Below are 14,153 nucleotides of genomic sequence, written 5' to 3' on the forward strand. Positions count from 1 at the left end.
GATGGTTAGTGAAAGGTGGAACGAGATGGCGGCGATGACATAGGGGGAGATTTGAGAATTTATATATATATAATCTGCTGTTTATATATATATATCAATGGAGGAACGCAATGTATCTACGAAAAAATTCAAAGAATATGGGAAACAATGTATGATCTACAGAAAAATGCAAGAGAAGAATGCAAGAGAGTAGAGAAGAGCGCAAGAGAGCATCTAGAGAAGAACTGAAGAGAAGACCAGCAACATCCGGAGAACAAGATAAAAGATAAGGGAAGAGAGCAGAGAAAACTGACAGATTTGAGGGCAAAATGGTTGAAAATATCATAGTTGTTGAGAGTAGAATTATAAACTAACACCTCCTCAACTCTATTTTTCATGTATAACTTTGAAAGATGGAGAGTTTTTAACTTTTCAAAAATATATTGTCAAAATATAATTAAATAATAAACTATATATAATCTTTAAGCTTCATCAATAACTTAAGATGGTTAAAACTGTAAGCCAAACAACCTCTTAATTAGCCTCAACGGAGGCCATTCAAGTCTCTAGCATAAAATGAGTGATTCGATGTTTGGGCTCTTATAGGATGATGATGATGATGATGTCAATAGCTTTCAAAACGACAGCCTTGTTTGTGAAGGAGGAGGGTACATGGGGGGTTCTCAAGTTCCTCAAAAGTAACGACAAGTACGAGGTGTGGAGCCTCACTCATTCGTAATGGTTAGGTAGTAAGCATTAGCAATGCTCCACGATAGACACCATCTTTTCAAACGACTCGACTGAAAGCTACCTGTATTTTACAAGTATATGCCATCCCAATGATGAATTAAAATAACTTATAATAATAACAATAAGAATATGGTTCAGAAATTGCTATTTTTTAAATTATTAATGTGAATGATGTTAGATTAGTTCTCCAACAGTTGAGAGATGGGTAATAATGACGAAGTTGAACGAATTAGAAGGGTGGGCTATCACACCTTTGCAATTTACAGTCTCTCTTCTCTTCTTCTTATTTACCCAATAATTGTTTGAAAACAATGGTGTAACAGTAAAAAATGGTAGAGATATTAATGTCATGAGACTAATAATTAATTGGCAGAAGGCGGCGTCTAAACCTAATTAATTAATTTGAGGATAATCAAAAAGGGGAAAGGAAAAGAAGGGATGAAGATATAATATTAATTAATGGTAAATATATAGAATGAAACTCAATGAATTCATGGCGGATTTAGTTTTCCACTCTGGGCGAAGACAGTTTTGTAATGTTGTGAGCCGGCTGGTACGTTGTTGTTGTCACCCCGTGGGGGTGGGGGGAAATTACTTTTAACTTCATTTTTATGGCATCAAAACAATGTGACGATTGGCTTTGTTTTAGCTGCCATTTGCATTAGATAGCAGCAGATAAAATTGGTTAAACAAATGCAACTAACGCCCTCATTTTCAAACAATTGAATTCGTCTAGATGTGATAATTACAAAATTAAGACGAATAAAAGATAAGGAACAACCGTAAGGACATATAATACCCGGAAAAAAAAAAAAAAGATAAAAGAGAGAGCTGAAAATTGCAGAAGCTGCCCACCAGGACCCGGTTGCCTTCTGGACCACGTTTCTTCTCTCCTCTCCCTCCGGAGAAGCCACTATTTAGGGAGTTCTATCTTAACATCTTTCAGTCTTTTCTGTTAGAAGATTTAGTTCTCTCTCTCTTTCTCTCTTACCTAAACCATTCTGGGTATTCTTTTCACATTATATGAAATCCTAGACTTGTTTAATTTCAGCAGGCAGTTAATTCGTTTTTAGAGGTTTTAAGATCTGGGTTTAAGGCATAGCATGTAATTTGGCTAGAAAGAACTAGTTTTGGATTCAGAAAATAACACAGATTTGGTCCGAAATGGAGGTTTCCGGTCTCTGTTTGGATGGGGAGAAAATGGAGCTGCCTCCTGGGTTCCGGTTTCACCCAACAGACGAAGAGCTCATCACTCACTATCTGTCCCGGAAGGTGCTGGATCACTGCTTCTGCGCCAGAGCCGTAGGAGAAGTGGATTTAAACAAGGTGGAACCCTGGGATTTGCCCTGTAAGCCTTCCAAATCTTGTTTTTTTTCTCTTGTTGATTTTCTATTCATGATATGAGAGAGCTCAAGCTTGTTGCGCATGCAGGGAGAGCGAAAATGGGGGAAAGAGAGTGGTATTTCTTCTGCGTTAGAGACAGGAAATACCCCACTGGTTCGAGGACGAACAGGGCCACTGATGCTGGCTATTGGAAGGCGACTGGGAAAGATAAGGAGATTCATAGAGTGAAAACTCTGGTTGGAATGAAGAAAACCTTGGTTTTCTACAAAGGCAGAGCTCCCAAAGGCGAGAAAACCAACTGGGTGATGCATGAGTATAGGTTGGAGGGCAAGTGCTCTTCCCTCTACAGCCTGCCTAAAGCAGCAAAGGTAATTTAACTAGTTTCTTTTTCTTCTTCTTCACATGATGTCAGCATGATAACGGCTTTCCGGGCTTCTTCTGACGATTTCGCATTGCTTTGCAGAACGATTGGGTCATTTGCAGAGTTTTCAAGAAGGGTTCGGGTGGGAAGAAGACGCATATTTCAGGACTGCAGCCTTCGAACTTGCCGGCCCTGATGGACTGCTCGGCTCTGGATGACAAGGCCGGAAGCGTAGCCACCGACGCCTCTCAGCTGACCTGCTTCTCCGGCCCGCCGGAAGACAAGAATCCGCCGGAAAACATGGCAGACAACTCCAACAACACTACTCCGGCAGCCTCCTCCTTCTGTTCATCGCTCTTCGGAAAAGCTTCTGCTCCAGCCTCGCCCTTTTCCGCTCAATTCGAGCCAAGCATCGAAAGCTTTCATTGCCCCGATTCCAATTCGGTGCAGGATCACACTGTACTGCGAATTTTGCTTCAGAACAGCGAATCAAACGCGCAAAGATACTCGAAACCAGTGTTCTCACCGGAAGAAGACTATCCCATGAACTATGGTGGACCGGTGGACCTCGATTGCCTCTGGAATTACTAAGTAAAAAGAGCAGAACATAGCGAGGGAGAGGAAATATTATGATATTCAAGTAAATTAGTATTGCTGTCAAATTATTGTGAGTACAGATTTTCATTTTTTTTTTTTTTTTCTTCCCTCTTAAATTCCCGAGTTCTGCGAAGAACATCATCGCCCTGTTACATACGAAACCAAATTCACTGAACAGTGCTTCGTTTTCTATGTTCCTCTAATTACTCGAACTGAAAACATTATTCGTTTAATCCATGTTCACACCGGGACTGGGAGCTTTTTTTTTACTTAACTAAGTAGTTAGTGAACGTACGTGAATATATAATTAATTAATTTATATGTATGCTTCCAGATTTGTTAGTTAATTCAGCACACCTCTCTCCCTTTGTCTCTTCTCTTGCCCTAACTAATCTGTTTCAGGATAAGATGTTAGGCCACCAACCAAAGTTCTTCTTGGATCACAGAGCGAGCAAGATAAAGAGAAAGAGAGAGAGAGAGAATCTTATCGTTAATTTTAAGATTAAAAGTTTTGGGAAACGGGAAGAACTGGTTGGCCGGAAGGAGGAGCCAGTACAACCATAATTGGGGGCTGTGTGTGGTTGATGAACGAGAGCGATGGGCTAAATCTAAATGTTTATCCATCTTCTTCTTCTTTTTTGTTTTCTGATAATAATTGGTTATTAAGCAGCAAGTGAGATATTGCTTTCTTGAAAGATTGGGACCTTTTCAATTAGTGAAGACCATCAATTATTGGGCTTAGCCGAAGCTAATTTGTCCGAAACCGCAGACACATGGGCATCGTGGCTGGCGGGACATTGCAGCAAATAAGTTTGAAATTTGTGAATGCCCAGCTACATACTTACTGCGACATGATCCAAGCTGTCTCCATGGAATGTCCCAAGCTTCCAAATATTTTTAAGAAGGAAGATATTTGCTTTGGTTTAGGCCCCGTTCCGCTTCGAGTTTGGGTGGGGGTGGGGGTGGAGTTTGAGTGCATGCCCGAATATGGTAAATATGATACCCCATAGCTAGCTGTGTTAGAAGGGCTCAAATTTAGCTTTAAGAATCTGTCTACCCAGATGAGTTAATAATAGAGAAAATTATTTGCATCTAGCTAGGTCATAAAATTGTTCAATATAAAAGGGTAAAACTTTTGAATCATCAAATATTTGACCAAGACACCTTGCCCCAGTTCACCTAGCTCGTCCCAGCAGGGATGTACATATATAATAAATTTTTATACACTTTCAATTAACCTTATTTAAAATAAAATTAGAATAAGGTTAATTGGAACCCCCTTTTTATTGGTTTGATACGAAAAAGATTAAATAATAGCGTAACGTTTAGCATGTGATGAATGAAGATCATTAAAATAACTACAAATCAATCAAATGCGCCAAATGAACCTCCTACCTGAAAAATTAGGTTTGAATCGCAGCCCCTCTCCCACAAATCTCTCTCTCTCTCTCTCTCTCTCTCTCTCTCTCTGTTTTGTTATACCAATGCAATGAACAAACTTCTATATAAAAATAGTGATAATTGCTGTTAGGAGGTACCAGCCCGAAATATAAATTATGCTCAAACTAATTAGCAATCCAATTATAATGGGTAAATTATATGAAACTCTCCTGCACTTAGGGTTATGTGTAATTTACTGCACTTAGAGTTATGTGCAATTTATCTCCTGTGTTTTCGATTGTATCAAAAAATCCCTCTGCACTTTCAAAATGTTGTAATTAGTCATAATTTATTATTTTTTTACATAATTTTATGTAATTTATTGATTGATTAATACAAAATTTTATATTTTTTTAATATATTAAAATTATATATGTAGAATTATGTATTTTGTACGTAGATTATTATACAAAATTATGTAAAAAAATAATAAATTATGGCTGATTGTAACATTTTGAAAGTACATGAGAGTTTTTTGATACAATCAAAAGTACATGGGGTAAGTTACACATGACCTAAGTGCAGGGGGTTTCATATAATTTACCCAATTATAATTATAGGTGCTTGGGTTTTATGTGATCTTATCAATATTAATTTATTTTTTAAAGATAAAAGGATTAATAATATAGATAATTATTCATAAATTAAAAAATAATAATATACATGAGAATCCGAGTTTGGATTGGACAAATAAGCTGGCAATTTAAAGTGGGGTCCAGCGTAACGTAAGCGGTGGTGGGTCCCCTAGTTGGGCATGCCTCCGGATTGAAGTTTGGCTGCTTGCGTCAACAAAAGTGGTCCCTCCCTCGACCCGTCTCTTTCCTCTCCTCCCACTGTATTTCATTCCAATCCTTCCATTCCTCCACACTCTCTTATCAATTATCACGCCAAAAGCGTGCTCCCCACGTGCCCCAAATAATTTTAATTTCTAAATATCCATCCATTTTATTAGGGACGTGCACTGTTCGATTTTCGTAGTTTATTATTGAATGCTTAGTTTTTCTAATTTGATGCAGTTTGGTGCAATTCGACACAGTTTGACGTAATTTAATTTTTGCTAATCGACATGCACTCAGCATAATGCACCAAATCACTTTATGGAGTATCTTAGAAATCAAATGAATCAGTTATTTTATGTTAAAAGGAGATACTTTAAGAACTGAACTCAAAAATTTAATATATGAGATTTATATCAAATGAAATAATATATACACGGGTACATTTTTTTATTTATTTTTTAATTTTTTTATTATTAAAATGTTACTCGAGCAATTCAATTTTGAATTAAATCGCGAAATTTTCAAATCGCAAACTGCGTGATTTGTGATTTTCTAAAACGTGTTTAATTGGTCACTCCAAAAATTTAGCTGTACAATGCAATTCGACTTATTTTTGTGATGTGTCGAGTTTTTTAGGGAAATTTGAAAAAATAGGACTCTCGAGTACTAAACTTTGCAAAAATGTGACACTATGAAAATCTTTGTAAAACTAGAACTTTTCAATTTTTACTAGACAAAAATATCCTCATTTTTCCCTCTCCCTTTTTTGCACTCGCTGTCAATCAATCTCAAGAGTCTTTCTTTATCCCTATCATTGTAGTTGCTTCTTCATTAATCGTCTTCTTCAAAGTTATTGTTGACTAACTCTCTTCTTGAAGATTAAAAAATAATAAAAAAAAAGATAAACTATCTTGAACTCACCCATATTATTCAGAGTCGTTGACTAACTCTCTTCTTGAAAATTAAAAAATAACTAAATACTTAAATCGAGAGAAGCTGATTGATATGCAAAACCAACAACACTTAAGGAATGACAACAATGGAGGTGAATAAGATGATTGATGAAAAAACAACACTTTGGCAACTGAATAATAATGATAGATTTGAAGAAACAACAACACTCAGATGAAGATAGAAAAAGATGGATAATAGAGATTGACGGCGGCCAAGTAAGATTATGAGTAAGAGAAGAGAAGATCATGAGACAAGATTCTATAGCGGACTAATTTAAAGTAAGAACATTTATGTTCAATAAAAATTGAAAAATCCTAATTTTACAAAAATTTTCGAAGTGTCTTAGTATCAAGAGTCCTATTTTTCCAAGTTTCTTATTTTTTTAATACCCCTGCATTTTATATGCACTCTGCACTTCACCTAATAATTAATTAATTTATTTATAATAATACTTTTTTAAGTTGAAGTAACTAACGTACACTCTCTCGCTCTCTCTCTCTCTCTCTCTCCTCCGCTAAATCAAATCATTAATTGAGGCTCGATGGCCAAGAATTAGCCAGCGCAGAGGATAATATAAGAGAAGAAACACAGTCGTACGTACGTGCATGGACCGTGCGCGCATGCATGCATGCTTGTGTAAGCCGACCACTTCGGAGAAGAGCCGTGGAGCAGCTGTACTGTACGCGGCGATCAAAACTTCGACAGGGGGGATGAATGAATGAATTCCCACGTGTTAATGGGTTCCATTTTATCCCGTACGTGGGTTCTGTTTCGAAAGTGTAACCTTTGAAATTCATATTTCCGGCAGCTCTACAGTACCCACCAGTTGAGGATTTGTTCAGCCCCCCATCCCATGTAATGAGATTGAGTCCATTGCATCATCGTACCTAAAGCCTCATCTCATCTCCTCTCTAGCCAATGAGAAATACGCACATATCTATCTCTCTCTATATATGTGTCTGTACGCGCCCGCGCCATTTGGGCCGAATGCCTGTAATTGGGCCTAACTTCTTATCAAATTACCCTGTCATGATTTGGGTTATGTTACATGGCATTCCTTAATTTGGATTCTCTCAAGAAATCAATTTTTTTGGGGGTCCAAATTCACTCTAAAATAAAAAGGTGTTAGCCTGGAGATTAATACTTTCTTAGGCAATTTTAATAATCATCCAATGGCCTTAATCCGGTGTCTTTTTTTACAATAATTAATAAATAATGCGACTCGATTAAGTGATTTGAATTTTTAATAAATTAAATTTTTTTTTAACAAGTATAATTTATCATTATTTTATAAATACTTGCACGAGAATAATTTCTAATTCCTTCTGTTTTTGTTCTTAGTTTTTACTGAGCAAAAAGTGAATAAATAAATAACAAATTTAGTACGATGAGGCAGTGAAAGTTCTGTCTATTGGGCCTGGGCCAACCAACAAACGGGAAGGGAAACGTATTGGGTCGGAAGAGGGTTCACATATTTGAGGCCCACTCCCTTGTGTTCATATTTTTTATGCCATTGCCAGCGTTGTAAACCCATCACTATTCATGGCTAAGTCCGGTATTAATACAAGGGAACTATTTTACTGGGATTTTGAGTAAATTTAAAGGGTACATGGGTTAATTATGTTGTTATGAAAATTTAATAAGTATTATTATTCAACTAGTTATGCAAGATTGGACAACATATATTGCATCAATTGATCATCTAATCTTATCCTTAATTTTTTTCACTCAAAAAAAAAAAAAAATCTAATTCGATAGGTTAATTATTATAATGTGCTGGTGATACATATATACAAAACACATATATAAATGAAAAATACTATTAATACATTATGATGTACATCTTGGACTATATAAATTCCACTTCATGAATTGATGGAACGAAATTAAGTCTACAAAATCCATGAATAGAGACGTTTAAGAAATAATCACAAAGAGACGAGTGGTGATTAGAAGCCACAATTGAAGTCAATTTGTGGCCCCCAAATGAATTCTTTAATCACATATATCCCCGCTGCAGAATCCACGCACGCACTCGTTGATTGATTAACACGAGATGCCTTAATTTGCCAGTGCAAATATATATATGTGCGTGTGCGTGTGCGTGTGTGTCTTGCGCGAAAACGACAATTAATGGCTTTGATGCAGTCGGCCATGGATCGAGCTGTCGATCAAACTCTAGAGCTCAGTAACGACAATATCATCAGAGAACAAGGATCGACGATCGATCGATGACGATGATGATGATGTTGTTGCTTTCAGGAATATTAATTATGAACCCATTAATATATCTCCGGCCAGACGACCATCCATACTCCACCGCAGCCACATTCATTTGCCCTGCACCCGCCCGCAAAGCAACTTCGCTGGAATGGCATACCCGCGGAAGAAGCTCATCTCATACATGCCTTTCACGCCCACATGGGTATTGCTCTCTACACACAGACATATTAAAACTGTGAAGCGACAGCACAGCAAAGATCGATCGATACATGACATATATAATAATCTAATAACACAGTAATATGTAATGTGGGTAGCTAGCTAGATTGAACTTGATGGAAACGATTAAGAGTTGCAGGCTGGCTGGCTGGCTGGCTGTAGAGAGGTGAAATTCAAAATTAAAAATGAAAACCGTTTTCGGCCATTTAATGGATCGCACGTGATTTATCCGGATCCCAACCCGTACAACGAAGTTGCATCCATTACCCAACTGACCCGCCAGTCAACTCTACTGTCCTTTCAGTTGGATCACCACCGCAGGGAAAATTGGAACTCCCCTTTTTAAGCTTCTACTTCTGGGCAATAATGGAGCCTATTAAGAGCATGATCGGGCTGCTGAAATTCAATGCTCGCTTTTATTCATCATTTATTACGTATTATATCTTATTTCGTTTACCAGAATGATCCAGGTGGACCTTTAAGAGGGCGACAGGTGTATTGCGTCCTTACATGGGAAAATTAAGGCCAGCGTTGGACCTTAATTATATCAATGGGTTGTCGGGTATTTATGAAGTTTGAGATGTATTGCTTAAATCAAATTACTATATAATTAAAATTATTTATAATTATGGGGGTTTTGATCTTGGTATGTGCTCTTCCACCATATAAAGTGACTTCCATCCTAATATTGTAAAATTTGGCAGTGTGTTTCTATACTAAATTTTAATGAGGTTGTCATCGGGGCAGAAGGACCAGGTCTACTTCCTTCTCTCCATGGGCCTTTCAGTTACCCCCCTCTTCCCCTTCTCCATGTTGCCCCGTCTTTCTCTTCCCTACTTATTATGTCGTGTTTGTGATCTTGTGGTGGCTCTATCTATCCAACTTTCCTTTCCACTGCCATGTCAACTACCCTGCTACCACTGTGGGTTTGGACCATCTGCTCTTGCCTCCTCCTTTCTCTCGAGCCAGGGATGTATTTGTTGATTAGAGGCTTTTGCTTTTGATGGGCTCTCATAGAGTTGTTATACTTTTCCTTTTGGCTCTTTCTCTCTTTAAGGTGATGGTTTACTATTGTTTGCTGCTCTTTGTTTTTTTTTTTTTTTTTTTTTTGGCCTATTAGAGATTTTTTTATAATTAATCTGGGGGTATTCTAGGCTTTGTCTGACTTAGTCTTTAGGGAGGGGTGAGTCTCACCCTAACCTACACTCTTAGGTAAATTATTGTATAATTTTTATATAGTATTTCTAAGAAATTTCAAATCTAAGATCTCAAACATATTTATCCCCCTGTTCTTATCATCGGAGCTATCCGTGAGGTTTATTTGAGGCTTTTTAGTTATAGCCATGCAGTTCTCCATTATTTCTTATTTTGCTTTAATTATGAATTCGTGTAGTTTTTGTGTTTAGAGGGTATGTCCTTGCATTTTCTTATCAACGCTCTGCGTTTTAATTCTTTAATGAATTTTTATTCAAAAAAAAAAAAACAATTTAATTGTTTGGGTAATTTCTTTTATATTTTCACGTATGGACTGAATCAGCGGAAATGATTCGGCCACGAGGCCGTAGGGCCCAGGGGATTGAATGACGGGGCTTCGATGGAAATTATTAAATTGCCCCTGTTCGAAGGCAGGGCACCATACGATACGAGGCCAGCATTATTGTAGCGTCACAAAAAGATACATAAGCGTGACGCGTGTACAGATAGGGACTGACGTTATTCGAATTGACGATATTGTCCCCGGATTCTTTCATATTTCTGGACAATGTAGACTGGCCCAGTTCGTTACGCAGGACATTAGCGTCCAGAAGGAATAATAAACAACAGGCAGCCAGCGAGTGGAAACATATGTGCAATATTTGGAAACATTGGGGGGCAGCCAATTAATTGCCTCCGTGCCATCATCATCCCATCCAAAGTTCCAAGAATTTTGGGTTGAGGCGGTTGGTTCCGTTTTTATTTTTATTTAAATTTTAAACAAAAATAAATTATTCATAATGTAAAAATTAACAATTTAGTATTTTTTTATGTAGTAATATTTATTATAATAATTGAGTGGAGTTTAGAGTCTCCATTTTTAAGGGTTTGTTTAGTATTATTGTATTGTGTCATTTTAAAAAAAAAAAAAAAAAGTTCCAAGTGTATTGTTATGTTTATTAATGCTAAATAAAAAGAGAGAAATGCATATATTTAAGGCTTAATGGAGAGACAAATGATATACAAATGAATTAGTAAAAAGACAGAAAATTCCCTCAAGGGGACGTGTAGGTAAAAGGACGAAATGCGAGAGAGAAATCGTAAAACAAAAGGAAGGGCAATACTGTCTTATACATCACGTACCCATCGAATTGGTACCTTTGCCCCCATCAAATCAATTCCTCAGACTACTCTTCTCTGCTCTCTCTCTCTCTCTCTCTCTCTCTCTCTCTCTCTCTCTCTCCTGTCATCCGGTCTTAAAGCCCATCTTCTCCCTCTCTCTCTCTCTCTCTCTCTCTCTCTCTCTCTCTCTGTGTTTGGGGGGTTGTTATAATTAAGTAGCAAATTGGTGTTGGGCGCTGCAATCTTCCTGGGAGAGTGGGAAATGGGACGTACTCCATGCTGTGACAAGGTGGGCTTGAAGAGAGGACCATGGACACCTGAAGAAGACAAGAAGCTCTTGGCCTACATTGAACTACACGGGCATGGAAGCTGGCGCGCGTTGCCTGCTAAAGCCGGTACCTACTCTTCTTTAATTTCATATACATAATTCCATCATCAACATGCATGTTCTCTGTTCAAGATGTGTGTATATACATATATATATTAATCTTCTTCTTCTTCTTCTTCTTCGTTGCTCCATTATATATAAAAATATAGGTCTCCAGAGGTGTGGGAAGAGCTGCAGGCTAAGGTGGACGAATTATCTGCGACCCGATATCAAGAGGGGGAAGTTCAGTTTACAGGAAGAACAAACCATCATCCAGCTTCATGCTCTCTTAGGAAACAGGTCCATTAATTAATATATATCCATACTTTTAATCACTCTTTAACTATGTGTATATATTTATGATCTAGAAATACAATTTTACATCATCTTCATCTTCTTCTTCTTCTTCTTCTTCTTCTTCATTATAATTCGATCGGGTCCTTAATTTTCTGATCAAAATGAATAATATATGGGCCTGAACGTGCTTTAATTTCGTATTCAATCGTTTTGGAAATGGGTATCTGCCATCAAGCTTCGCTTGCAGAAGCTGACATTCACGTAAGTACAGAATTAAATTTATTCTCCGGATTCAGGAAGGATGCCCCTTTTAGGTTTTCATGGCCTTTTTTTTTGTCCTTTAAAGGGGGTGTTGCTCGTAGCTAGTTGTAACGGGTAGATGGTTCCTAAGGTTTGTTTGCACGTTTGTTTTTAGTTTTATTTTTAAGGAACTGATGAGAGGGTTGCCTTTTACTTGGCGTTTGGCTCCATTGTCGTCCGTCTTGTCGCCAGGTGGTCGGCCATTGCAACTCACTTGCCAAAGAGAACGGACAATGAGATCAAAAACTACTGGAATACGCATCTCAAGAAGCGGCTGGCCAACATGGGAATCGATCCGGTCACCCACAAGCCCAAGAACGATGCCCTCTTGTCCATCGACGGTCACTCCAAGAACGCCGCCAATCTCACCCACATGGCCCAGTGGGAGAGCGCCCGCCTCGAAGCCGAGGCCAGGCTCGTCCGACAATCCAAGCTCTTGCGTTCCAATTCTCTCCCCCACAAGCTCACCTCCCCGGCTCCTGCTCCGGCTGTGCCAGCCTCTGCGTCGCCGCCGCCGTGTCTTGACATGCTGAAAGCTTGGAGCGATTCCATCGCCGGGCTGGGCGGCGACCTGGAGTCTCCGACCTCGACGCTTAGCTACTCTGATAATGCGCCGCCTTCGACGGCGTTTGTTGAGTTTGTGCCCAGTTCAGGGTCCTGCGACGGTGGAGTGCTCGAGAAAGAAGAGCAGTTTCCGACCCATTTCCCGGAATTCAAGAACGGAATGGAGGACACCCTGTCGTTCCCGTCGGGGCTTCAAGATTGGACTGTTTCTGCCGTGGACGACAGGTGGACGCCGGAGCCTTTCAGATCGGGCGGCCATGAGATTACGCATGTTAACGGCGGAAGCTTCATGGAGAAGTTTACCGACCAGCTGGTCAGTAACTCCTCCGGTGGCCGAAGTGGCGGTGACAGTGACTACTATGAAGACAACAAGAATTACTGGAACAGTATTCTTAATTTGGTGAATTCTTCTCCCCCAGATTCACCCATGCTCTAATTAATTGTAACCGAAATCATCCATGGAACTCTCTCTCTCTCTCTCTCTCTCTCTCTCTCTGGTCTGCATCAATTATTAATAACTCCTTGTCTTAGCAAACCCAGATCTTTGGAGTCAATTATGTTCAAACAATATATATATATATATGTACAAAACTTCGTATTAATTGGACTCTTCTTTCTACTTCTTTTCCGCAATCTTTCCATTCGCAGGCGGCTAATAAGTCGGGCCGGCAGATGCAAGCCAAGTCTTCAGATCTAAAGGATAATTTGTTAATAAAGATACGACCTGAAAAATATGGGATGTATATGATACTTTTACCTTTTTTAATATATTTGTTAAGTTTATTTAATTAATTTTAAAAAAATTATTAATGATCTCTTATCTCAATATTTTAAAACATTTATATCTCTCATCCTTTTTAGATAAGCATATTTTGTTTCTTATATATAAGAAAAAAATAACTTACATATTCTCTCTAATGCATTCTAAAGAATTTAACAAATTTTAAAATATTTTTTAATTTTATTTTGATCATTTTATTTCTTAGTTCAATAATCATTCTAAACTTAACTTGATCCTTATTTATCTAACTCATTTTAAGAAATCGGACCAAAAAAATGAACTTTAATTTGATTATTATAAAGAGTTCCTTTTGAAAAGAAAATCTATCTGGAAAGGCAAATGGAAGTCAGACGCGTTAATGGCAGACTTTACTGCGGTTGGTTTCGTGTCTCATTCCGCGTTCAAAGAAGTAGACACTGCCTGCCTGCCTGCCTGCCTGCTTTGGCGTCCTGCTTGCTTCCTTCTCAACAAAATTCGGTCATTCATGTCATATAAATAAATATTTTTATTAGGATTTTGTTATCCGAATCATAAACCTTACATTAGCCCTAACCCCACTTCACAATTACAGTACAGATAACAGAAAATGCAGGCAGTAGTGCAGATGATGAGGAAGGAGAAGGACGTTAATTAAGGAGCCAACCGAGATATATATATATATATATATAAAGGTGAGGTGGCTTTTATTTTAATTACCTGCTGCAACAGAAGCTTAAATGTGCCGTTGATGATCGATGCGATTGCGGGGTCAAGTCCAGACTCCAGCCTTTGAAAATTGATGATCCAGCCAGGCCGAATTAAAGAATGGCTCAAAAACGCCTTCCACTACTTGTCCTCCCAAACCGACCGTCACTATATATATATATACTAGCATATACCCGT

The 14,153-nt window shown here is 38.2% G+C and overlaps 2 protein-coding genes across 2 annotated transcripts; both read left to right on the forward strand.

The window, feature by feature from the left end:
* Positions 1-1,557: 1,557 nt before the first annotated feature.
* On the forward strand, positions 1,558-3,234 carry LOC127803111 (NAC domain-containing protein 92-like). The gene is made up of 3 exons (XM_052339144.1): positions 1,558-2,077; positions 2,161-2,441; positions 2,537-3,234. The coding sequence occupies exons 1-3, from the start codon at positions 1,894-1,896 to the stop codon at positions 3,023-3,025; spliced, it is 954 nt and encodes a 317-aa protein (XP_052195104.1). The 5' UTR covers positions 1,558-1,893; the 3' UTR covers positions 3,026-3,234.
* Positions 3,235-11,068: 7,834 nt separating this feature from the next.
* On the forward strand, positions 11,069-13,083 carry LOC127803041 (transcription factor MYB16). Its single transcript, XM_052339044.1, has 3 exons — positions 11,069-11,357; positions 11,500-11,629; positions 12,119-13,083. The coding sequence occupies exons 1-3, from the start codon at positions 11,225-11,227 to the stop codon at positions 12,924-12,926; spliced, it is 1,071 nt and encodes a 356-aa protein (XP_052195004.1). The 5' UTR covers positions 11,069-11,224; the 3' UTR covers positions 12,927-13,083.
* Positions 13,084-14,153: the final 1,070 nt, after the last annotated feature.

Source organism: Diospyros lotus, chromosome 6 (assembly GCF_014633365.1).
Source record: "Diospyros lotus cultivar Yz01 chromosome 6, ASM1463336v1, whole genome shotgun sequence".
Lineage (NCBI taxonomy): Eukaryota > Viridiplantae > Streptophyta > Magnoliopsida > Ericales > Ebenaceae > Diospyros > Diospyros lotus.